We start from the raw sequence: 27,247 nt of genomic DNA, 5'->3' as shown, positions 1-27,247 counted from the left end.
AAGAAAGCTCGGTCATGTCTTAAATTCCTAAGGACATAACTGTCTAAATTCTTAACATTGGTAATGTGTTTAGAGAACACAATGTGCTACTGCTTTGAATGAATCAATGACGCATATAATGAGGTATGAGACAAGTAATTAGCTTTATATATTTGAAGTATGTATCCTGTGTTCTGCCTTACTTAAATATATAGAGAAAATGGGACTCCTAACAACCATGCAAGGCCTGGTAGACCACCAAAACTGAGATAAACAGTAGAAGAGAGTACAGAAAGCTTTGGTCTTTGTGAGATAGAAGAAGCTCACTTATCTGCTTCAGATCCAAAAAACTTCTCAGGAGTTTCTGTTCATCCTTCCACAATGAGAAGAACTCAGCGTTAGGGGTCTGAAAGGATGCGTATCTGTTGAGAAGCCGTTGCTGAGGAAAGGAAATGCAACCAACTTTTAAAACTGAACTTTGAAGGTGTGGAAAAATGTCCCTGCAGATTCCTTTGAAAAACTGAAGCAAAAAATGAAAAAAACTGTAGCTGTAGAAGCTTCTGTGTAATTGTCTGTTTAATATGTTTTCTGCTGAAAAATGAATAACTTGTTTCTAATGGCTGTTTTGACTAGGCTGGCTAAAAGAACGTTAACCCTGAGGAAACAGTTAGCATGGTGTTGATCTCCTGTCTTCTCTCCCACACGCTCAGTATGGAGATTTGCGATGAGAGGAATAACATCACCATGTGCCCGCTGTGTGACCGCGCTTGCAGCTACTGGAAACTGGTCACAGCCTGTGGCACTGCAAGGGCCAGCCACCTGTTCGACAACACTGCCACTGTCTTCTTCTCCATATTCATGGCGCTCTGGGGTAGGCAGCTTTCTGGCCTGCTTTTTTCAGCTCTATGAGCAGTGCTGATATTATACTGAGTTAGTTAGTCAGATAGATAGATATTTTATTCATCCTGAAGGAAATTTAGCAGCTGTATTACACAGTGGACATTATCTGCATCTCAGAAAAAGTTAGCTGGTGAGCACTTTGAGGAGATTAGCATTCCTCTGCAGAGGTATAAAGCATCTTGTTCCAGTACTTCAGCACGTTTTCACCACTAACAGTACTTTTTTGAATAAATTTACTGTTATTGAAGCTCATTTCCAATAAAGTTATTTTTAAAATGGTCAAAGAATAATAAAAACAGCTTCTAACCTGAGGGAGCTGCTAGCTTTCTGACTAGTGTTAGCTAAATACCTACTATGTCCTTTCATTATATTCTTTTTTATTTTTGCCATTCAGACCAGCTCTTTATAAAAAGTGCCTGTCAGCTAGCAAATTTAACTAACAAGCAGATGTTCAGTGTAAGCTTAGGTAGCAAATAGGGCTTGGGAATCAACGTCATGCTGTGCTACATTATGTGATCGTGCCGCCATATTGGCAGGGTTTGTTCTTTGTTTACGTGCTGCAGCACAAACTGAGCGAGAGCAAACAGAGATTTCTGTTTTATTTTTTACATTTTTTTTTCAGGAATCAAATAAAAAGATAATTTCTTTAGCAAGTCCAGAGAAATGCCAAGCAACTATTTAATGATAGGCATGTGGCTTAAGTGTGTGTTCTTTTGAGTAATTCAGAGGTCACTCAAAGCCCAAATACGGTTTAAAATTGATATTCCATTAAGCCACAGACAGGTTTAAATCAGTTTTTGCATGTTTCCCTCAGCCTCTGGAATATTCCACTGGAGGTAGCCCTAGCAAACACTGCTTGCCTAGCTAGTTAGCAAAAGCTAATGGCATTGTTGCTGTTCTGTACTTTATTAAACCCCACAAAAATCTTTAAGATCACACATGGCTTAAGTTCACACTGAAGTAGCAGTCAGTCTGAAGTCTTAAAGACAAACAGACAAATGCTAATCTTAATCTTGTTGTCCCCTGAACAAGTTACAACATAACTTACTTCACCTTATATGGTGGTAGTGGTAGTATCCATGCATACCTCACCGCTAAGCTGTATTTGCCAGCTTCTTTTTCAAATTTTCTGTCCCACCTTAACTTTGCAGCAACAAAGTGCCTATGAGGCATTTGAGGAGCGTTAGCTTGCTGATTCCAAACGTGATAAATACACTAAATGTTGTAAATGAATTTTTATTCCATTAAATCTATATGATTAGATCTCTAAATGAGCTTGAGCTTAATGTTTATTGGCACTCTCACTGTGATTCGAGTGGATTAGCATCACAGTGGCAGTAGTCTTGCATCAGTATGGATTTTTACTACACTTTCCACCCCTGTTCCTCTGTCACTCTGCATCTGCATTCTCTCCCTGCCTCCCTCTGTCTCTCTGCCTTTTTTTTTTGCAGTTTCTCTGAGGTTCTGGAACACCTAAATTCCCTCCACTCTCAAATCCACGGCTTATCCCCTGCTCAAATGTTGAGCTTCTTAAAAAGCCGAGTATTTTGGCTGCAGCCTGAAATGTGCCTGTGCTTTGTCAACCCCTTAGCTCCAAGCTATAAATGCACACATTGGAAATCAGTTCTTTCACTCAAAAAGTGTTTTGGCTCAAGAATGAGAATGTGAGATAACGACATGAGAAAATTTGACTTCCATTGTCAGGACTTAATGAGATATCGACACTCTCCACAAATCGCTGTGCATTTGCTGCTTAATTAACTTACTAATCACCTACTTTGTGCTGAGGTCAATACTAAATGGGCTGAATGCAGATAGAGCTTTTTGTCATCATGCCATGAATTAAACTTGGGTTTTCCATGCTCTACAGCCACCATGTTCATGGAGCACTGGAAGAGGAGGCAGATGAGGCTCAATTACATCTGGGACCTGACAGGCTTTGAAGAAGAGGAGGTTAGTTTTTACATTTGTCCATTAAGATAGAGAGACTGTGGACTCCGGAACAATTCGGTAATCTGTGGGATGTTTCTCCAGCTATTGATTTTATCCTGAAGGCCTTTTTGTCTGAGAAACGGTGTGTCTGCGCTGTTACTGATTTCTTTTGTTCATGTGTGTTTGTACAGGAGGAACATAAGGTTTGGACTTGGTTTATGCTATTGACTTCTTTTCTAACTCCACTCTTAGCTGTTGCATACCAGCAATAACCCAGCAGTTCTTCATGTCTTAACTGGCCATCTTCTCTCACATTTCTTACTGTGGTCTTTGGCATTTTCACCCAGCGGATAGGTTGCCACAACCCCCACACTCTAAATCTTCAAACTTTTTTAAAGCATCAGCTGCTCTGTGTGGGGGTCTGGGGGACTCCTGCTCTCTCCTGTGCCCGGCCTGCAGGTCAAAAAGCTGCTCACTTTTCCACCATCTGTCACTCGGAGCACTGCACCGTTAGTGTCGACTAACTGAAGCATACAGGGAAAAAAGAAACAAAAAAATGCAAGCAAAAAAAAGAACCTGTGCTGAGTGCGTAATGGATGCATTGTGGTAGCGCCACAAGAGGCTGGTTTTTACAAGCTGCACACTGTACATGCGCGCTAAATGCTAATGCGAAGCTGCTAAATTTCTCCTGCGGTTCTGTCATCATGCACTTGACTGCATAGGGCTCTTTTACCAGTCACTCCTTTGGATGAGCTGGGCATTAAGTGGTGCACAGAGCAATGCCTTAAAGCCCCATGCATGTTTTGAAATGTAAATCTCTTGTCTTCTCCAGAACCATCCACGAGCAGAGTACGAGCTCCATGTCATGCAGAGGAACCTGAAGAGAGAAGGTTCCTCAAAGGTAAAGTCCCATTCTCTGTAGGGTTTGCCACAATATTAGAGCTTTGGCTTCATTGTCGATGCTAAGTGTAGTGTCCCAGTCAAAAAAGAAACCTATACAATGGCAAAAAAAGTCAAAAATATTTGTCATTGTCTGAACACCTAATGTTTACTGAAATAAATAAGGACAGGGGCTCCCGAGTGGCGCAACAGTCTAAGTGTTGGCCCTGTCATCAGGAGATCACTAGTTTGATCCCTGGTGATGCTACAGCCGTCCATAGTCAGGAGTCCAAGACAGCACAACTGGCCTCGCTCTCTCTGGGTGGGTAGGATGGTCCCCCTCTCCCCCCATAACTCCAACCCAATGCTGGTCAGCGCAGGTGTCTGTTAGCTGATGTAACAGACTTGGCAGTTGGCACTTTCTTCCAAGCACGTTTGGCTGTCCAATGACATTGCATTAGCGGTAGCATGAAAGATGCGGTGGCGCTTCACAGGTCTCAGAGGAAGCCTGTGCTAGCCTTCGCCCTCCTAGCACTGGTGGTGTTGTATGATTGAGGGAGTCCTAACTAGTGGTAGGAATTGGAAACGACTAAATTGGGGAGAAAATTGGGAAAAAATTTTAAAAAAATGAACAAAATAAGGACAGCACTTCAAAACACCATGCATAAGCATTGATTAACATATTTAACATATTTGATTAACATATTTGTAAAGCAATACTGGGATATTTATGAAATGCCAGCTTACGCCAGTAATCAGAAAGATAACGTAATGTTTTATGAAGTAAATGACATTGTATAGACATAAACTAAAGTGATAGGGCTTTGTTCTGTGTATAACACTGTTATGAAGCACTTCTGAGTGGGCTTCCCACAAGATTTTCGAGTGTGTTTGTTGGAATTTTTGCCCATTTAGTCTATTACCCTTCACTAAAGGGCGGAGCCCAAACCCTGAAGAACAGGCCCAGGCCATTATCCCTCCTCAGCCAAACTTTACACCTGATACTTTGAATTCCAGTAGGTGGTAAATATGACTTTGTTCTGGGTTATAATATGTTGATCGATTTTGTCAAGAGTCAAATTAGCACGTTAAATTAGGCGCCACGTGTTCAGTGAGACGTGGGAGTTGTGGGAGGGGGTTGAAATAGGACGCATTGATTAGTATTATTTTGCCCTGCTCAGTGGTGCTTAGTGATGTAATCCAAAATCAGGAGATCTTTTAGAGGTGGGCAAAAGTTATCATGCTAAATATGATTAACTAACAAGGTCTGTTTTCAGGTTGACTTATTTGATGTATTGAAACGTTTTCTGATACTGATAATACTGAAAAACCATTGAACATCAAAACACCATGCAATACTAATTCTCTGTACCTTTGCAAACTAAGGACAGGTGTCTATTGGCCATTCCATATTATTCCATCTGTTGGCATAAGGCCTAGCGTTCCCTCAGCCACAGAGCTATTCAAATTGACCTGACTCAGTAACGTCTGCAGCGGTTTAATGAGCTTTGACCAACCTTCTTCCTCTCTGCAACCATTATCTCCATTTCTGAGCTGTGTTAGATTTGCTGTGGCACGTGCTGCAGCGATCTCTTTATTGTTATGGCTCTGCTCCTATGCTAGCCAGTTCTTTTGTGGTCAGGAAGCTCCCTGGTTCACTGGGTAATATACACTAAAAGGAGGTTGACCCACTTTGTTGTATACAGAAATTAGATGTGACTGCATGATAGTGAATTATGTCCAGAAGCTCATGTTTGATGTGCTTGACTGGGCCGTAGTTGCTCTCCCTCGGGCCAGAGCAATGACGGCCTTGTCCGCGGGAGCAGTCACGGCTGAGGTCACCCACAGTAGTGTGTTTAGATCTGTGTGTGTGTGAGTGTGTGTGTGTGTGTAGAATAGATGTTTAGATCTCACACCTTCTACTGTTTCTGTTCTAGCCTGGAAAACATAAGCTGACATGCACCGACAGGATGCCAGCTTACATGACCATCCTTATCTTGATGTGTTTCATGGTATGATTGCTCTGTACTCCCATTTAAATATACTGAAATGTACCCAATATGTGCCTTTTTAAAAGAATAGCTTGACCAAACATGCTAGCATGACTACAAATAGAAGTTCGTACTACCAATTAGCAATCTATTTTTTACAGATGTTTTCCTTTAACCCTGTTAAAGGGGAATTCCACTGATATAGTCCTTGACTATATTATACTGATATTTATAGTAGTCTATTTGTGCTCTATACAGATTTGTGTGACCTTCGCTATCGTGTTTGGAGTGGTTCTGTACAGGATTTCCATTAAGACCGCCCTTCACATGAGCTCCACCTCCTCCTTCCGCTCCAACATCCGGGCCACGGTCAAAACTACCGCAGCTGTCATCAACCTCATCATCATCATCATCATGGATGAGATCTATGGAGCTGTGGCGCGATGGCTCACAGTTCTGGGTAAACTTTCTTTCTGAGACTGGATTAAAAGACTTGGTAAAGTCAAACTATACTATATTTAAGTAGACTGCTGTAGAAAGTTCAAAGCTACCTGTCACTAAACAGCAGTCAGTATTCTTGTAATATAAGAGTGATTAATAAAACGTAGGTGCTGAGGATTTGGCACCATTTGCTAAAAGGACAAAAACTTTCCATGCATTTACAGATTTAATATATGACCACAAAACATGCCCCAGGCTCTGATCTCCACCAGTGATGATCTTTCTTTTCAGCTCATTTGTGAAGATTCCTACAAATTTACCCTAAAATCTACAGGAAACTTTCTACTGAAACTGTTATGTACTGTTGTGCTTTTGCGTTTTTGTTTTGTACACTCTCAGAAATAAAGGTGTAAAATAGTCATTGGGGCAGTACCCCTCTTTTCACTGGGGTGGTACCCTCAGGGGTACATCTCAGTACCTTTAGTCAGGGAGCATAATTGTACCATAATCCATTGAAATTATATTTTCTAAGTTGTATTGACTCCACACACCCCGTCTCGTCTCCAGGCTTTTATTTTATTGTTCTGTTTTAAAACATTTGGTTATGAAAAGGTATAAATATGAACTTTTTACTTAGAAAAACTTATTTAAGGTACCCAATTGGACCTTATATCCACTGTTGTACCTTTGAGGGAACATTTACATTGTTTGTACCTTGATAAACGAAAAATGTACCTGCACAGTACCTTTATTTCTAACAGTGTAAGGTGATGCAACATATTGTGGAATTTAGATATGTAGTTCCACAGTGTTTCTGGGATTAATTGCCATATTAATACTTACGACTAACAGTTAAATATTTTTTTTGTTCAGTCTGTGCAAGTACAAGCCTAAAGTGGCTAAAAAGGATTTTTTTTTCTTAGCTGTCGGTAAGCAGTAGCTCCCAACAGAAACAGCTCAAGCTCAAATAAACAAACATTACTCAGCATTGCCCTCTAAAGGTGTTACAGTACCATGTCAGAAGTTTGTTGACCCATGATGTGTCTCAGTAAATGTTTTCTGCTTTTTTATTTATTTATTTATAGTTTTTATTGGATAAAATAACAAATCTTGGACTAATTTAGACAGCTGTGTGAAACTGTTTTATTCAAGCTAAACGAGTTTTTTTCTTTTTGTCAGAGGTGCCAAAAACAGACAAAAGTTTCGAGGAGAGGCTGATTTTCAAGACGTTCGTCCTGAAGTTTGCAAACGCCTTCACTCCAATTGTCTACCTGGCTTTCTTCAGAGGCAGGTTGGAACATTCCCCTTTTTCTGTCAATCTCATTCACCAGCTGTCTTCTCCTCATACTGTCAAAACATGCCTGCAGTGGCGTTTTCTATTTTGAGCTGTTGTGTAAAGACCAGTTGGTCTTACATTATATATTTTCCCCACACAGACCCTTTATAGTGGGCTCTTATGCTATAGGCCCTGTTACATAAATTGGCACTTGCATTAGTGTGGTGGCTGATAAACGACTCTTATCTTGACCTCCCTTATCCTATACCCTCAGGCTCATTGGACGACCAGGCAACTATGTTTATGTTGTGGGGTCTTACCGAATGGAGGAGGTATGTGTTTGTTTAGATATATTTGTTTCTTATGTATGTGACTGTCTTTTTACGTTGCCAGAATAGACAGTGATAACATTGGCTTAAAGCGATAGTTGGGTGAAAAATCAAATTGGCCAAATTTCTGCTGGAGCATATCCCAGCAGTTAGTGGGCGGAAGGCAGGAAACACCCTGGACAGGTCGCCAGTCCATCGCAGGGCAGACAGACAGACATATACACTTACACACATATTCACACTTAGGGTCAATTTAGCATGTCTAAATGGCCTGACTGCGTGCCGCCCATGATTGAAATATGATATGATAAATTTAAATATTTGCTAAATCCTGAAAACATGACTCACTGTGGCAATTTAATGTGGATATTGACCCTTATTCATCAAAGTTGCATTAAAAATAGTGCAGATTTGACCATCTTTAATGACGTACCAACTACTCCTTGTCTGATTCAAGAACTTCTGTACGACTTGGAATTAAGCAGAGACTGAGCGATTCAGAGCATGAAATCAAGCGGCAATCTAGCAGTACCTCATTCACATATATATGCTTCTGCACTAACTGTGTTTTGTATTGTTGTCAGTAATGTAAAACAAAAGTATATATTTTTAAATGGAACATAATATAAATGCAGGGTTTGTTTATACCAGTGTGCATAAGTACATAAACCTTTGTACTGGATTGTTATGTGTACAAATTTTATTCGTAGTACTGTTATTTTCTATTATTATTCTAATTTTCTATTTTTATTAACCGCAAATCAAGCATTTTTTTTTTGGTTGTTTAAATGTTTTAAACTCAAATTTACACACAGTCTTGTCAGATGTGAGTTTGATTGTACAGATGTGCCAAAGATGAAATTGATGAATGACAAAACTGCTGGGGAAATTTGTGTTTGCTCATTTTTTGATCAGACATGACTGTACACAAAGTCCTTCTGTATGCTACTTTGATGAATAAGGGCCAATGAGATTGAACACTGCTGTGAATGTTGATCAAATCAGTGACACACTAATCCAGAATACTACAAGTTAACTAATCTTGGGTAAGGATTGCTAACGTCAGCTCTGTGAAATTAGCAGTGCTTCAGCAACTAAGTAGGCTATTAGGAGTTTAGTATAAGACATAATATGGTTTCAAAATTAGGCCAAAACATTCAGGAATGTTTATAAAGAGGAGGGCTGTGACTGATCTCAGGATTTTATTTAATTCTCAGGTACAGCCATTAATTTTGCATTTTTTTAATGTCGTACCCATCCAAAAATGGATGGAAGAGAACGGGAAGAACACAGAAGTTGTTTATGTGAGCTCATGAATCTCCGACTCACTGTTGTTGTGATGCAAACCCAAACTACACCAGTTTAGTTGACCATGTCTGCTGGGCTGGGGCAGATTTACAGTGTTTTTTAAGACCACACCACTGGTATTATGATGCTTTTTTCTGGCTGAAATCACTTTATATCAACTGACTTGGAAGCTGAGTGTATATCAAAGTAACAATGTCAGTGATGTGACCAAGCTTGAATCTTATAAATGATTAAAGGCGTCAGATTACACAATGCTAATTGGTTGGCTGTAAATGTGCATTTTGTGTTAGATATATCATCTCATATTTCCAATGTAAAGCTACATGATCCTTATATTTCCAGTGTAAAGCTCAAGAAGCAAATTTTCACCAAACATGACTTGACTGACAGACTACACTTGGATTAAAAGGAAATTTTGTACATTTGGAAGTTATTCACATTCCCAAATTGAAATATATCTGCATACATGCCTACCCTCAACTTCAAAATGTGAAATAAGGATTACACTGACATTACTAATCTACTGGCTTTGAATGACAGTGCTGTTCCTTCTGTTGTGTCTGCTGTAGTGCGCTCATGCTGGTTGTCTGATGGAACTCTGCATTCAGCTGTGCATCACCATGCTGGGCAAGCAGCTCATCCAGAACAACCTCTTTGAGATTGGAATTCCGTGAGTACACCCAAACAAGCACACATGTTCCCAGCACACAAGAGCCGCGTGTTTACTACACGCCAACAAATGACGCCTTCCAAACGGAGTGACGTCTGGGTACACCTCATTTTATTTGTACTAGAACAGCCTGTCCCCTGCTTTTTTTGATGGGAGACACGTCATGGTCTTTTCCCTGACTAAATTAGGTTGGTGACTCATGCAAATGTGATTATTGACTGTAATTATTTTATTGTACACTTCATCTTTAAGAGGTCATGCATGCAGATTACATGGACAGTATGTAGAACACACTTAACACATAACATGGTATTTCACAACATTTACACAATACACAACATGTCAGATTATTTTCTGAGGGTTGGTAACAAAAAGACAAACTTGCCAACAAATGAATGCATGAAACACATTAGCACACTTACAGCACCTTTTATTGGCTAAAGCTGCCATAAAAAGCATAATTTGTTTTTTTATTGAGAACTGGCATTTTATATTCTTAAACCATCATTTGCCTGTCCCCTTTTTTAAATTACAATGATCACAATTGATCGTGCGTAATTATGCTACAATATTTATGAGTGTTGTTACAGTACATTCTGACTAATTTTAATATCCAGGTGTCTGTTAAAGTTAATGAACGAATATCTGATTAACCACAGAGAAGGAAGAAGCAACAACTAAAAACAGGTGTTAGGAGGCTAAAATCTGAAAACATCATACTATTCAATAATAGTTTAAGAAAATCTGTAGGTTTTTATTTCTAATGAGTAACGGAGGTTCTTTTTTCAGATGAGCCAATAAGCTAACACTAGAGCTAACCAGCCTAATGTTGGATGAAGATGAAAACTTGTCTTCTATGCTAGGTCTTTTTATGGACTATATACCAACATGTTAGATTGTAAGAGAAATGTATTTTTACTGTCCTAGCCAACATTAGCTAGAGTAGCTAGCCTAGTTAGTGAACAGGTAGTGCCCAACCCCCCCACCCCTAAATCATTAACCTGCAGTCATAGATGCAGTTCTATTGGATGAAATTATCCACGTGGTTGTTACAGGTATGCCAGAGATCGAAAAATATTTGTACTTATTATTAAGAAAGTGCTTTTTTCTCATCGAAGTGCTGCTAGGTAGCTTAAATGAGTTCCTATCAAGTGTTAGCTGCTGGAAGAGATCAGTTAAAGAATGGATATAAGAATGGGAAGGAAAAAGCAACAAAAAAAAGAAAAAAGACTGTAGACTTACTTTTTACATTATGCACTGGTTAGCTAACTAGCTAAAATGATTTTTTGATGATTTTGACAGCCCCAGGGCTGCTTTAAAGTGGACCTTCTGTGCAAATATATTTGGGATAAAGGTTAGCTAGTGGTCATAGTTATTTTAAACTGATATTCTGTATAGCTGCAGCGGCTGTCCCCGTTAAATATGATGAAAATGAGGGGCTCTTATTGGAGTGCTTTAGCTAAACGTAAAAAAAGCTAAATGGCTAGCTAGCTTGGTAGTTTGTTACCACCCTCTACAAGTCTCTCTAAAGAATGTACCCTTCCACAACTCGCACATCAATAGTCCAGCTGTATTTTACTTCAGACCAAGTAGAAAACTAAGTAGAATTTATAATGTGTAACAAAAAAATTGGTTTACAAACATCATTATCAGTGCTAAATTGTCTACCCACCTGAATGAGTAGACAGGAGAAACCGGTACAGCATAGCTAGCCCCCACTAGTCTGGTTAATTTAACTAGTGTTAGCTCTTCAAATTCATATTCCACCCTTTATTTTTGGCAGATATGCTTGTTTACATCTTGGTTTTTGTAATTGAGATTATTGTGTGGAATTGACTCCATCAGTTTCCATCGAATCGGAGTCGACTCCAAAATTTCTGCAATTGAACTCCCCTAAGGCCACCACAGCGGCCTCACTACCTCTGCCTGCTAAGTTATGTCCTTAACAACGCATCTTTGCGTTGTTAAGGACATAATTGTTGACCTGTATTATTTTCTCCATCCTCCACGATGAAACGCATGTTCTATAAGCTCTAAAAACAAATACGTTGACATTATCACGATTACTGTAATGTATAATCATATCTCCTCCCCCTGTGTTACAGTAAACTGAAGAAACTGATTCGCCGTCGCAAGTCAAAGAGGGACTCCAAACAGGAAGAGGAGTTTCACAAAACGCTCACTCGCCATGAGAAGGACCACTTCCTCAACCCTTACGTTGGCCTCAATCCAGAGTATATGGAGATGAGTGAGTCACTACACGCCCACACACGTACACACACAAGTAGTCAATCCTATGAAACGGTTGCAGACTGAACCAGGATCAGATAAAATCCATGAGTCACGAGGAAACAAGTGCATTATGGGTACGATTTGTATTTTCTAAACCGGGCATTCTTACATGATCAGCTGTTTTTTGACATAATCTGTGGTTTCGGAATGTCTGAATTTGGTTTGGAGCACTGAGGGATATTCCTTGAAACAGTGATTATTATTACTGGACAGGCTTTAAAATCCAATCTAAAGTCCATTAAGTCAGTGTCTGTGTGGTACATGGTGCTTTTCTTCTGTCCATCCTCAGCTGCCCTGTAGATTTGGGTGGATTAGGGTGGTATCACCTAATCCAGCCTCAGACAGTGAGTGCTGTCTGCTTACTGCCAGCTCCATGAAAGCAAGGCTGTAGAACGCGAGCTGTGAGCTTTCTCTTTGCCCTCTCATCTCCTCTCGCTGGGCTACAGCGTGGGCTGGCCTCCTGCTAAGAGCGAGGCATTGTGGGTCCAGAGGGGGCCTGGCAGAGCAGCGCTGAGATTATGAGCTTTAGTTCTGGTGTGGATTCATTAATAACCCGCCCCCTCAGCCCCTCCCTCGCTCACTAACACGCTCCCTCACTCCGCTACTGCCTTAGAATTGTGGCAGTCTATTAGAAACCACAAACTGATGTGTAAGAATGTTCCTCCAGGCACATTTGGCAAGTTATGATGAGCTTTGTCAAATGCTTTCAAAGCTGCAGTTATTTGCTGATCTGAAATTCCACCTGTTTTTTTTTTTTATGTAGGCCAAGTCATTCAGTGTGGTTTGATGTAAAATGGTAAACGGTAGAAAAACTTGGCAAATCTGATCCATTAAAGATTCCAAATGAGATTCATATCAGATTAATACTATGTTTCACGCATCAGGCAGCACATTTGTAACCATTTCATGTGATAACGTTCAGTGAGGGAGCTTTTAGAGCAGGGATGTCAAACTCAACCAAAGGGCCATATTAAAAAATTCATTAAATCTGAAGTTGTGAAAGGGCCACTATTGATAGAAAATTCAAATACTTTCGCGGGCCGGATAGAATAGTGTGGCAGCCCTGATCTGGCCCGTGGGTCTTGTGTTTGACACATGAATTTTAGAGGCAGTAAACACTTCAGATGTCTGGATACTGTGACCACCACTGGTGTTTCTCTAGAATGAAGCATTTCCCATCAAATCACTCTGAATGCATCTTTGTTTGCATCTTAATTATTTATATTTGCAGAAATTCTGAAAAATCAGTACAGCTGCTTTTTAGTAATATTTTGGCCACTTGTCCACACCACCTGATTTCCCTGATGAACCGTACTTGACACACTGTTCTGGAATCAGACCCTTAAGCTACTGATGTCAGCCTACATTCTGAGAAAATTCGTTGAAAAACTTCCCAACAAACGTTGCTGGTTTATTTTTGCTTCCCCTCCCCATCTAGTCATCCAGTTCGGGATGGTGACCTTGTTCGTGGCCTCCTTTCCTTTGGCTCCTCTTTTTGCGCTCCTGAACAACATCATCGAGATCCGGCTCGACGCCAAGAAGTTTGTCACCGAGTTCAGGCGGCCCATTGCTGCTAGAGCTAAAGATATTGGTTAGTATCCATACCAAAGGTGGATCCTCAGGACCTTCAGAGAAGCTTTAATGATTTCTGTGAGATAAAATATGCCTGGAATTTTTATTCAGTTCATTTTTATTTAATAAAGTTGTCATACTTGCTGTATTTAAAGTCTGTGAGTGTTGTAGTAAAATTCACTTTAGAGGTCCTAGGTAATTAAAGTGGTAGTCTAGACAGGTTTCAGTCAGTTGTTAGAAAAGGAAAAGAGCAGCAAAACATCTATTTTAGTATATTTGTTACAAGCTTCAAATAAAACATGCAATGTCGTTTAAATTCAGATTTTCATGTTTAATCTAGACAGGCTAGAAAATGTTCATGTGAATTGCTGTTAGCTTTCCACTAAGCTAACATACTACTAGAATCCCATAGAGGGTTTAGCAAACCTCCTTGTTTCTACGGTCAGTGTCCATTTTATCAGCTCCACTTACTATATAGGTGCACTTTGTAGTTCTACAATTACAGACTGTAGTCCATCTGTTTCTCTGTATACTTTGTTAGCCCCCTTTTACCCTGTTCTTCAGTGGTCAGGACCCCCATGGACCCTCACAGAGCAGGTACTATTTGGGTGGTGGATCATTCTCAGCACTGCAGTAACACTGACGTGGTGGTGGTGTGTTAGTGTGTGTTGCACTGGTACGAGTGGATCAGACACAGCAGTGCTGCTGGGGTTTTTAAACACCTCAGTGTCACTGCTGGACTGAGAATAGTCCACCAACCAAAAATATCCAGCCAACAGCGTCCTGTGACCACTGATGAAGGACTAGTGGATGACCAACACAAACTGTGCAGCAGCAGATGAGCTATCATCTCTGACTTTACATCTACAAGGTGGACTGACAAGGTAGTAGTGTCTAATAGAGTGGACAGTGAGTGGACACAATGTTTAAAAACTCCAGCAGCACCGCTGTGTCTGATCCACTCATACAAGCACAACACACACTAACACACCACCACCACGTCAGCGTTACTGCAGTGCTGAGAATGATCCACCAGCCAAATAGTACCTGCTCTGTGAGTGTCCATGGGGGTCCTGACCACCGAAGAACAGGGAAAAGGGGGCTAACAAAGTATGCAGAGAAACAGATGGACTACAGTCTGTAACTGTAGAACTACAAAGTGCACCCATATAGTAAGTGGAGCTGATAAAATGGACACTGAGCGTAGAAACAAGGAGCTGGTCATAATGTTGTGCCTGATCGGTGTATTTAACACTTGTTGAGAGTATCAACACAAAGAAAATATCATACACAGAAGTTCAGAGAAGAATTAACATGTATCATGTAGCAGGTGTGCAGTAAGTTAGATGTGATGCCTGTAAATTTAAGCCTATAATGTGAACATTTGCTGAGTCTATCAACACAACACCAGCACAACAAAGTTCACAGAATAATTAGAAAGGCAGACAGTTGCTGTTATGCCGTGTCGCACTGTGCAGTACATGTAAAAGGGTTTTTCCTCATGTCAGCCGTTTGTTTGTTCTCCTGAGAGATTTACCATAAATAGTATAATACATACCAAATCCATCCAGTTCGGTCAGTATCCATTTTAAAATCCACCACTTACATAAATCATAAACTGATTGTATGCTCAGTTAATCTTCTTACCGTAGTGATGACCTCTGACGCCTTTTCTGTTTGTATGTTTAATCATAAGCTTGATTCCCACAGCGCATATTTATTCTGACATAGTAAATCAGGTGGAAATCTCAGGTTCATCTCAAACTGGTGGTGTTACATTTTGTGACAGTACTTTAACGCCACCCTGTGGCCATAAGTTAGTGTCTATCTAATCACTCAGTACTTGGCTTTCTTTAAATCAATGATCTCTTCATCCAAGTCACCTTTAATCAGTTCATTCTCTCTTTTCTAGGCATCTGGTACAACCTTCTGAGAGGACTAAGCAAAGTTGCGGTCATAGTGAATGTAGGTTCTTGACTTTATATCTCTGTGCACATTTATTGAGTGCCAAATTTGTGCCAGTCTGTCAAGGCAGTTTTATGATGCAGTAAATGCTCAGCAATTAAACTGTCATTGACATGGAATCCAGTTATTTCACCGATTGCCTGTGGTGAATTTCTATTCAGGGAGGAAACTCACTGAACTGAAAATAGCAGCCTTAGTAGAAACCACACCATAAAACCTCACGCTCCCAAGATGATTTATTCTCTTAATGATCCATTAGAGAGGATTAATATTCTCTGAAGCTGTCAGGCGATTTAATTGTGGCATCTCTCCCCTCAGGCGTTTGTGATCTCCTTCACGTCTGATTTCATCCCACGTTTGGTGTACCAGTATGTTTACAGTCCTGATGGGACCCTGCACGGCTTTGTCAACCACACCCTCTCCTACTTCAACGTTACTGACTTCCAGCCTAACACAGATCCTATAGACCCTATGTTTCTGGGCTATAAAGTGGAAATTTGCAGGTGCTTCTTAAAAATGTTTAAATAGTTAATAGACTTATACACATACATACACATAGCCTTTGTTACTGGCCTATATTTTATACTGCATGTGGTATGTTGGTGATCTTCATCATGTAAATACCTTCTTTAGGTACAAGGACTATAGAGATCCTCCGTGGTCAGACACCCCGTATGAGCTGTCGAGAGAATTCTGGAACATTCTGGCAGCCCGGCTGGCTTTCGTCATTGTCTTTCAGGTCAGTGAAAAAGTGAATATTGTCCCTTGAAGTCCTTTAATATAGAGCAGGGGTGCACAACTCCGGTCCTGGAGGGCCAGTGTCCAGCACAGTTTGAAGGTTTCCCTGCTCAGACACACCAACTTAACCTGGCAATTAACAGATAAGTATAATCAGGTGTGTTTGAGCAGGTAAATCACCAAACTATGCTGGGACCAGACCTCCAGGACCAGAGTTGTGCACCCCAAAACACGAGGAGGGTATACACACACATATACAGCCCGCCCTCCCCAGACCGATTTAACACACCCAGCATGCTTCACTAATATTGTCCATTCAGTAACAATTATTTACAATAGAAAACCTCTCTCACTGAGAGTCCAGCGCTTTCCCAGGAGGCTAAATACATCCTTTGCCGAACGAACCAATAGCAGAACACTACATTATGTTTGTAGATAATACAGCCACACAATGCCCTTCTCAAGTAGATTAAAGTTACTATTTTCATATTTTAAGTACTTAATTTCTTCATTTTGAATGCACTGGTACTCTTGCAGCTTAGTTAAGCAATAGAACACGAGAGGGAGTGTGTAATCGCGAAATAACAGCCATGATGTTATTTGCAATAACACACAACCTCAAGTGTTCTATTGCTTTTATACAACAGTAAATAAATGAAGTAAGAAATAAATAAACTGGGCCGTGAACGCAGCATTTAATATGTTTAATGTTCGCAGTTCCTTCCACCAAATTATAGTTCCTTAACAAGTAGCTTGTTGCTACATCAGAGTAACGAACTCTGCCCACTCGCTGCACAGTCTGCTGTAAGCCTCGCCTTTTGAAGGGCGGACTGAACCATAAAAACGCCATAAAATCAAGTTTAGCTCAGTTTTCTCATCTTTTGCTAGATCAATATTTCTGTTGTTTTGTTCCAGCCAGTCTGTAAAGCATCTTACAGCCCATTGTGTTTGGCGAATGGTATTGGGTTAATTTCTGGCTGATTCCAGGTTGTTTAGCTGTTCTTCTGTCACAGCTGCCGACTGAAAAGCTGCTCAGTGGTGATGACAGTTTGGGAATTTAGTGTCGTCTCATCTTCAGAGTCTGACCAAATCGACTGTCGGTCAAATGGGATCTTAAAAGTGTCCATTTTCTGTTTGTGCAAAGTAAGAAGTAAAAACGTTCATATGGCTTCAGCGTCTCCTACTGCTGTCAAACTCGTTGCTTAGCAACGGCGTTTCAGCGGAGTGACACAGTGTTTGTGAAAAAAACACCATAACAGCACGGTTACAACGCTTCTCAACCAATCAGCTTGCGTGGCCGGAACTAACTGTCATTGCAGATATCAGCAAGGACTATTAGGCTGTTTTCATTTCCCACTTTAAAATAGTGAGTTATTTTAAGAGCTATTAACCATTAAAACATTCCTCACTGGGGCAAGTTATTCTGGATATCGGCCCTTATTCATCTATGTTGTGTAAAAAAGAGCCCAGATTTGACCACCTTAGTGACGTACAGACTATTTGCATCTGATTCATAAAACTTACATGTGACATAGAAACAAGCAGAGGTTTCAAATGATGAGTCAGCTTCAGTGCATGAAATCAAGCACCAGCCTTCCAGCACCTCATTTACATAGCATTTACATCACACGTGTGAGGTTCCAGTCCTCATGGGTTTCATTAAACACACCTGATTTAGCTTATTCGCTAATGAGCAATGCCTTCATGAACTGAATTCATGAGTGTTAGATGAGGGAAAACCCTAATCTCCGCAGCACTTTGGCCCAGAAGGTCTCCAGTTTACATGCTTGATTTACATGAAGCACAACCTGATTCAGTGGATTGTGAGTGCACTGCTCCCCCTACTGACCAAACCTTATAGTGTTAAAATTAGGATGACTGGAAAGAATGAATTGTTTTGACCATAGAATGATGATTGTGTAGTGTGATTATCCTAAAATAACTTATTTAAATGCATTAAATGTATTATTGCAGTATATGAGATGCTTCTGCACTAGTTGTGTTTTGTATTTTTATTTTTTGTCAGTAATATAAAACAAAAGCACAGAGTTGCATGTCTTTCAGTGGAGCACGGAACGGTTGTGGCATTTGTTTGTGTAAAATAAGTACAGCTCCTTTTGTACTGGATTGTCATGTGCACAGTTTTATTGTTATTTTCTAATTTTTTTTTAGTTTATACTATTTAGGTTCCATTGACTTACATTAAAAGTAAGGTAGGTTTTATCCTTCTCCTGTAAAGTTACCATTTTGGAGATACAAGGTTTTGTTCAGACACGATAAACAGATCCATTAAACTATGCACTGAACTGATTCTTCCGATTGAGTTGGGACATCCCTACTTGCCTTAAAGGAAACATTTACAGTTTGTCCCGCCTTGCAAAATGTAATAGCTGAGACTGGAGAAGAAGATCAGTGGTGAAAAAATCCTCTATTTTGGTGCACATAGCAAGACAGCCAACTCACTAACCATAAACAATAAAACACAAAGGTGAACAGAATTATACAAGACAATTCTATACTCACAGGAGTACAGTGCTGCACACAGAGATGGAGAAAAAAGTGTAGAAGTTTTCAGATTTAATTTTATTGTGGATGAAGCAGGCTAAGCAGTGACCTTGCCTGAATTTGTATTTGAGAGTTTATTTTCCCCAACGGACAGTATAACGCTATAATAATTACGTTTATTTTCAGGGAACCCACCCCCTAGAATTTTAATTAATCCCAGACTCCCCAGGACCCCCCTGTATTTCTCACTTTGCTGGCCTCCATTTTCTGTTTCCACCATTTTTTGTGCAGAATTAAATTGTTAGTTTAAACAAAGTTACTGAGAGTGGTTTGATATGCTCAGTTCTAGAGAAACTTACTAAGTCAGAATTGTTCGCAGGAACCAGACGTCTGAAGTGTTTATTCAGATGGAGCTTATGAATTTGCTGCATGATGTCTGAAGTTGTTTTATGATTAGAGATACATGGACGCAGTTGTACTGCAAAATAGTTCCCAAAGAAAAAGTTTTTTTTTTTCCAGATTTACTATTTTACTCTATTACATTTACAGTTTGACCATTATTACCATTGCATATAAAAACCCAGAAAACATGTGTAGGTTGACTAGTCATTTTGGATAAGTAAATAAAATAGCCATATGTGTGGTATAGACATTGCAACCCCTGTTTCTAACCCTGAAACTAATATGAAACTAATACACCATCAGCCATAACATTATGACCAGCTCCTTGTTTCTATGCTCATTGTCCATTTTATCAGCTCCACTTACTATATAGGTGCACTTTGTAGTTCTACAATTACAGACTGTAGTCCATCTGTTTCTCTGCATACTTTGTTAGCCCCCTTTTACCCTGTTCTTCAGTGGTCAGGACCCCCATGGACCCTCACAGAGCAGGTACTATTTGGGTGGTGGATCATTCTCAGCACTGCAGCGACACTGATGTGGTGGTGTGTTAGTGTGTTGCGTTTGTACAAGTGGATCAGACACAGCAGTGCTGCTGGAGTTTTTAAACACTGTGTCCACTCACTGTCCACTCTATTAGACGCACCTGCATTCTCGGTCCACCCTGTAGATGTAAAGCCAGAGACAATAGCTCTCTTGCTGTACAGTATGAGCTAATCATCCTCTAGTCCTTCATTGGTCGTCACAGGACGCTGCACACAGAACGCAGTTGGCTGGATATTTTTGGTTGGTGGACTATACTCAGTCCAGCAGTGACACTGAGGTGTTTAAAAACTCCAGCAGTACTGCTGCGTCTGATCCACTCATAGCACGTCAGTGTCACCATAGTGCTGAGAATGATCCACCACTCAAATAATATCTGTGTAGATGAGGAGTTGTGTAGATGAGTGTAGAAACAAGGAGGTGGTCATAATGTTATGGCTGATCGTTGTCTTCTACAGTGAACCATTTCATGTCAAACCACTCTGGCTTTGTTTCCAAGTGACTAATTATGGACTCATCTCTGCCTCTCTTCACAGAATGTGGTGATGCTGATGAGCGACTTTGTGGACTGGCTGATCCCAGATATCCCCAAAGACATCAGTGTGCAGATCCATAAGGAGAAGAACCTGATTGTGGAGCTCTTCATGAAAGAGGAGCAGGACAAGAGGCTTTTGCGCAACAGGCAGAGCAACCAAAGCCCGTATCAGCCCCGGTCCCGGCCTGCCTCGCACGTACAGACAAACAACCACTAGTCTCTAGAAGGGGAACTTCCACCCACACCAGAGTGTGCCATCACTGAGCCTCAGTCAAACGCTCTACTAGCTTCTCGCTGGAGCCAGAGGCTGGTAGAGACGCTACCTGATCATGGTTACGAGGGATGTTACAGGACCGCCGTCTTACTTGCACAGCGCTTGGCTTGGTGTTTTTCTGTCTGTTACTTTAAACATGTGAACCAAATGCAGGGAAGTTGTTTGATCCATATGCAAATTGTGACGTTACGTTGGTTCTGGAAGCCGCAAGGCCTCATTTGTTGGTCAAGTGTGATACAGAAAAGTCTATCTTTTGATGTACTTTGTGTTAACATTAACTCCTCCTAACTTTATAGAAAAAGCTACCTTTTTCTTTGAATGTCAGTGCTTTTATATGGATTTTATTTAAACCATGTTTTTAGGATCCGCTGAGGAAAATGGTCCAAACTGTCCTAATTATAAATATTCAAAAGCTGTTCACAGTTGTTTGTAATTATTTCAAAATAAATATTTTAGAAAGTGGAACATTGTTCTGTGCGATATTGTGCTTGGCAATGGGGTGACCTTTCAGGACAGTTCAGATCACAATTCTAGTGACCAGTGATGAAATCGGTGCTGTCTTGTGTTTGATGGTGAAGGTTAAAGTACAGTATTAGTGTATAATATTGACAAGTGTGGATTTCTGTCCCTTTAATTCTGGATTAAGACATTTAGTGAGCGTTAAAATGTCGTACATGGCTGCTCTGAACCGTCAGTGGCTGGTCAGCAAAGTAAGAGTAAATTTACATTTATCTTTTGGTCAGTTTAATCCATTTCAGTTACAGTTCTTCCAGAGGGGTGGACCATTCTAGATACGGTTGAAAAATAATACTATTGAATGTTATTATATGTCTGGCAGTTGTCAGTAAAGTCCATCTGAAATAGCTATGAATTTGATGAGGTACAGTACGTAGGACATTTACTACAGCTCAAGAGGCCTTAATACTCCTGTAAATGAACTGTAAGTTGTTGCTTTTTTTATTTTCTCTCTAATTTACTTACACGTGTGACTGGGTGGGATCATTGAAGGATAAGTAGTCTGACGTAGAGGAGTTTGGAGAAAGGAGAATTCCACCGATTTTTCAAATCTTCTGCATAACTCAGTGGTTAAGATGTAAATAAGGTCGTTCAGAGTGGTTTGATGTACAGAAATCGATTCTTCAGAGTGGTGGTGATAGTAACCAGGGCTCTTGATGTCAGCCATTTTATTTACTGTTCAAAACAACCAGTGAACCTACACGTGTAAGTTTTTATATATAATGTTAATGATGGTAAAATAATGATAAATCTGAAAGAAAAGGTTTTATCTGGGCGCTATTCTGCCTTAGAAAGCCCTGCATGCGTCTTTCTGCCATGAATGGATTTTAGGCCAAAACCTCATTATGTAATGTGTTTGTCAATAATAAGCCTTGGAAAACTTGCTTAGATGGTTTTCATTTTCATCTGAAATGTACTTCTACACATGAATCAGAACGTTCTTCATATTCAGTTCTGAGCCAAAGAGGTTGAGGTTTTAGCTCAGTTGAGAGAAACATACATAATTGTAAACACGTTTTTTTAAAGACTGTTACTTTATCCATGTGGTGTACAGTGGATATATATGTGAATGAAAGGACCTCTCTGCGTATTTAATGTTAATAAGACATCTGTTTTTATAACCTCTTCTTTTTCCTCTTCATTTACTATAGACATTCCGGCTGCTCCCAAAACAACATGCTACTACACTTTACATACTATAATGAATGTACTGCTAATGGTGGTGTACTGTTCTGAAATACTGTTTAGATGGTAGGATGCAGTTCTGGATGCAGCATCTTTCAGACCTTTTCCATTCTGCCAACTTAAGAAGTCCCCAACTTGGGATTAACCAGTTTTGTATGCTACTGTGTTTTGCTTGATCATCTCATCCTAGTGGTTCATTTTCATTGCTAGCGTTCCACTGTAGTAAAATTCTATTCCTGTATTCATAAAGAAAATAAAAAACCTGAAATGCTGGTCTCTGATGTGCTTATTGTTTTTATTCAAAGCATGTTAAATGCTGTTGGGCCGGCCATAATTTTATTTGAAAGTTTTGTCAAAATCTTAACTTTATATGCCTCATTTTTCTTTATCGTTTTTTCTCCAGTTGCTTAGATGTACAGAAGACAATAGGTGTCAATCCACTCCCTGACTGATCTGTATACTCCAGAACTAGGAACGGGCAGAGGTCATTGCTGACTTGTTGCACCCTGACCATCTGATTCAGCTGCTTTCTTACATTTCAGCCAAATGATGGTTAGAACAACTAGACCCCAGGAAAGTTTCTTTACTCAGAAACATATCCCTTCTTATTTTAATTTGTGCAGTACTGCTTTTCTTATATTGTTACTGTACTCTTTATTTTTTATGTTTTATTCAGGAATAAACAGGAGTCCCAAAAAGTATTTGAGCATTTGTGTTATAGTTAATCATGTATTAAAGCTACACTATGCAGGTTTGAGGGATTTGGAGACCTCTCTGGTGGAAATGTGTAATTGCACATAACGTGAAAGAACATTTTGTAACGTCAGTTGTGCTTCGGACCCCTTCCCCAAGGCGATGAGTCTGATGATTGCGAGTTAATCATTGAAAGACTATTTAAAGATAATGTGTCTCTTGAGGATGTGAGTGAATTTTTACTATTGTCATCGTATCTTTATCACTATAGACCTAAACATCGAGCTGGACCATCGTTTTGAGCCTGTGTGTGACGCTAAAATGTAAAGAGACGCGCAACGTGGTCCAAAATCCGTCCCAATGCCTCTGACATTTTTATATTAGGCTTTACAGGGCGACTCGCGGCAGTGCACACACACGAGAGACATTTTGGGCATGTATTTACTAAAAAGATTTGGGTGTTTATTGTCTGTTTGTTCGTAACGTTAGCTCTGTAGATCTAATGCAAAACTAGAAGCTAAATTTCTTTCACTGAACCATTGTTTGAACCCTGTTTGTGAAATTGACCCTTATAGTTTTGAGAATGAGGCTAATGTTCCAAAAGAAATGCATCTAAGCAATTGAGAAAAAACTGTAACTTCATAGTAAAAGTCTCAGTCATGTAATTAACAAAAGAAAAGTGAACAAGCAAATAAGCTTCTATTGTGCCTTTAATAAAAATAAATATATAAATAAATGTTGCTTTTTTACTTTTCTTTTTAAAGATAAGGGTTTGTGTCATGTGATGTTTTAAACCGTTGTTCTTGGCTTTAGCAACTTCAGGCTTCACTGCATAGAAAAGGGTCAAGAGCTGGCAATGGATGAAAAACAAAAAAGTGATACTACGACTACTACTACTACTAATAATAATAATAATAATAATAATAAATATAGCTGCAAGCGTCCATCTGCGGGGTCCAAGCTGCCTTTCGCAAGTTAGCCCAACATTACTATTTTGGCTATGACACTTATTACTGCTTATTTGTTGGGCTTATTGGTCATTATTAATAAAGTGTTCAGTTTGGCTCATGAGTCAATCAGATGTGGTACAAATAAACCGATTTAGTAACTTTGTCTGCCAAATACTTTAAAATGCTGCAGTGAAAGGACTTCATCTTTGATATTTCTTATGGCAAACGTTAAACCAAAATGTGCTGTTGTTTTGGTCTATTTATTGGGAATGGTCATTTTTTAATGTGTTCAATTTTACTCATGAGTCAATTTGATGGGGTAAAATGCTTCATCTTAACTCTTTCATTTTGGACTTGCTCGGGAGCGCCCTCTAGCATTTGAGAAAGCTGGAAGACATTACAGAGTGGTAATTCTCCTCTCTACTCTCTGGTAGAGAGTCCATACCTGGTGATACATATTAAGTTTCATGGTGATTGGTCAGCTCTAAGGCTGTGAAATACCTGCTGAAATCTGATTGGCTGATAGCAGCCATGTTTTTTTCAAATATGACCTCAGCACCATGCAAATTTTCATGTCGCTCACTTTTTTGCTTGTTATAGCGCCACCTAGCTATGCTCCCCTAGGGTACATGCCTGTGAAGTTCCAGAACAACTAGTCAAAGCTGTCATTTCTGAGGTAGAGCTGTATATGCATGATTTTTTTTATTATAACCTCCACCCCTATTTCTGGTTCGGGGGCCTGGACACGACACGGTGCTGAAATTCAAACATTTTTTATAATTATTAAAGTTAAGGTTTCTTAGGATTCTTAAGATCAGATGAGTGCAGCCTGGGTGACAAACCAGGGACTAGGTTGTGCTCCGAAATGTGTGGATGTGGGACAAAATGCAAATTATCTCAAAATGTATCAGGGCAGAGCTATATGGTTGTGTTGGCTTTTTGTGGGCAATGAGACAACTAATCAGAAGAAAGAAGAATTTTGTTTCTATGCCATACGGTGCAGAAGATACATAGATATACATACCTAGATGCCGTGTTGGGTCCAGACAGGCACATCAACGGCGCCGCCATTTTAGGGCGGTCCACATCGCTGCTGGACTGCATTCAGTAACATTACAGAGCAGCAGTTTAAGAAAGATACTGTCCACAATTATACTAGTTCAAGAATATTGCACTCAGAAAGCGGGATGGGATTATATAATGGAGGGAACGCAGCGATCCGCGCTCATGTTTGTGTGGTGTTTATGTGTAGATATGGCCGTGTGGTTGGTGACACACAAAGAACCTGTTGATGTGACTGTTTATCGTCTGGTTTTATATTAAACTTTTTTGATTTAAAAGTCTGTTCAGGGGATCTTATCTTTATGTAGTAGTTATTTATTTACAGTGATGGTTAATGCCTTGTAGCTAGGTGAGTTATAGCATTCTTTCCGTGTAGATATTCATAATGGAATTTTCCCGTTCCACCTTAAATGGTGCATAAGTGATGTTGATGTGTAGATATGGCCGTGTAGTTGGTGAGGCACAAAGAACCTGTTGATGTGATTGTTTATCGTCTGGTTTTATATTGAGCTTATTTAATTTAATAGTCTATTCAGGGGATCTTAACGTTGTATGTAGTATTTATTTTTTTCCCGTTCCACCTTAAATGGTGCAGCTTCAGCTTCCATTTAAGGTGGAATGGAAAATTCGAACAAGAAGCTGGCGAATAGGAAGCCACCTTCAGCTCCGTCCTTCTGTGTATAAAGATTAGAAGTGATTCACACATTGATGGATTTGCAGTACTGCTACTGAGTGCTGATTGGCTGGCGAGCGGAGCAGCTCATTGGCTGTTCATGCTCACTGATGTCATGAACTCCAGTTTAAAATCTCTTAAAAATATAACAGCTGTGTTAAAATGTTTTAAGCTGTTCCGTGTTCAGGAAATGAATGTATTGTATTATATTAAAAATGTTTAAGCATTTATAAAATATGATTTTGCTCAAATTCTCCATCTTAACCCATTCATTTTGGAGCTCGGGAGTGCCCTCTAGTGTTAGAGAAATCCGGGAGACATTACAGGTTCTCTAGGACTACTAGCTACCTACCGACCCAGTGTCATGTCTGTACCACTTACGGTTTTGGCTGCACGGTTCGTTTTGACGGAGAAAGAAGAATAAGAAAACTAACAATGACGATACGGTTCGTGCTTGAATCGCTAATAATCAGTGGTGGACAGTAACGAAGTAAATGTAATTCGTTACTGTACTTAAGTCTTTTTTTTTAGTGTATCTTTACTTTACTGAAGTATTTCCATTTTGGGTGACTTTTCACTTTCACTCCACTACATTTCAAAGACTAATATCTTATTTATTACTCCGCTACATCATGTTAAATCTGTTGTTCCTTTTGGTTTATGTGTGCATAAAAACATAACATGTCAAAACAAAAGAAGCATGAATCAAGAACACCAATCAGGGCACAGCGCGCACTTAGTTTTGAGCTTGTTTTGACCTGTTGGACATACCAACCCAGTGCAAGCATACAGTTCACCATCAGTACAGCAGCGTAAAAGTTTGGGAGAGTCTATTCAACATAAATGATGGAAGAAACTCCTGACTCTAACCTAACTTTGTGTAAAAAGACCACAATATAGAAATATGTACACATATGCAGCTGTGACTGGCATGTTTCTTTATTCTGAATTTACACAAACACTATTTCATTTTATAGTAAATTTGTTTTTGCTAGCTTATGTTTATGAACAGAGAACTGCAGATGCAGTTTAGTAAAGGAAAACTCATTTGTGAATCTGAGTTTAAAGCAAGTTTTTATTAAATTTAAACTTGTAACTAAGTTGCAAATAAATCTTAAACTGAAACTTTGCTTGTTTGTAAAAGGTTATTTCAGAGCCACTCAGCTCTTCCATCTACCTGATGGAAATTGTTTGCCTTCAGTGTTTTGTGCTTATGATAATTTTAATAGACATCAGCGTCAGACTAATCAGTGACATTCTATTAAAAGACTAGTTTACCAAGAGTGACACTGGAGTATTTTCACCTAAAATGAGTTAATGAATCAACAGTCTTCTTACAAAAACGGTAAAAGGACATCAGAGCCATAATTAATCTTTAATACTTTTACTTTCGATACTTAAGTACATTTGAAGGCAAATACTTTGGTATTTTTACTAAAGGGAGGACTTCTACTTTTACTGGAGTAACACTTTACCTTGGGTATCTCTGCTTTAACTCAAGTACATGGTTTGTGTACTTCGTCCACCACTGCTAATAATAAACTACGAGGTTGGCAGCACATTAAGTCTGTTCTGTCCTTTCAGTTAAGTACGTTACTGTCCCTTTAAGGGAAGGAGCCAATCAGGAGAGACAGTTT

General features: G+C 39.6%; 1 protein-coding gene across 3 annotated transcripts in view; it reads left to right on the top strand.

Moving 5' to 3' along the window:
• Window positions 1–22,504, top strand: part of ano1a (anoctamin 1, calcium activated chloride channel a) — a 55,167-nt gene extending 32,663 nt beyond the window's left edge. For 2 of the 3 annotated variants that reach the window (XM_036586683.1, XM_036586681.1), the window contains exons 12-26: window positions 690–850; window positions 2,750–2,832; window positions 3,003–3,014; window positions 3,644–3,712; window positions 5,628–5,702; window positions 5,940–6,141; window positions 7,302–7,413; window positions 7,673–7,730; window positions 9,605–9,705; window positions 11,811–11,953; window positions 13,436–13,588; window positions 15,482–15,534; window positions 15,853–16,037; window positions 16,168–16,273; window positions 20,259–22,504. In XM_036586683.1, the coding sequence (XP_036442576.1) occupies window positions 690–850; window positions 2,750–2,832; window positions 3,003–3,014; window positions 3,644–3,712; window positions 5,628–5,702; window positions 5,940–6,141; window positions 7,302–7,413; window positions 7,673–7,730; window positions 9,605–9,705; window positions 11,811–11,953; window positions 13,436–13,588; window positions 15,482–15,534; window positions 15,853–16,037; window positions 16,168–16,273; window positions 20,259–20,474 (1,729 nt within the window). In that variant the 3' untranslated portion in view covers window positions 20,475–22,504. The remainder of the gene's footprint in view (window positions 1–689; window positions 851–2,749; window positions 2,833–3,002; window positions 3,015–3,643; window positions 3,713–5,627; window positions 5,703–5,939; window positions 6,142–7,301; window positions 7,414–7,672; window positions 7,731–9,604; window positions 9,706–11,810; window positions 11,954–13,435; window positions 13,589–15,481; window positions 15,535–15,852; window positions 16,038–16,167; window positions 16,274–20,258) is intronic. The other variant, XM_036586682.1, reaches the window with a different exon arrangement.
• The last annotated feature ends 4,743 nt before the right edge of the window (window positions 22,505–27,247 follow it).

Source organism: Colossoma macropomum, unplaced genomic scaffold (genome assembly GCF_904425465.1).
Source record: "Colossoma macropomum unplaced genomic scaffold, Colossoma_macropomum, whole genome shotgun sequence".
Taxonomy (NCBI): domain Eukaryota; kingdom Metazoa; phylum Chordata; class Actinopteri; order Characiformes; family Serrasalmidae; genus Colossoma; species Colossoma macropomum.
Note: the sequence above shows the minus strand (reverse complement) of the source record. Positions and strands in the feature narration are given on the sequence as shown.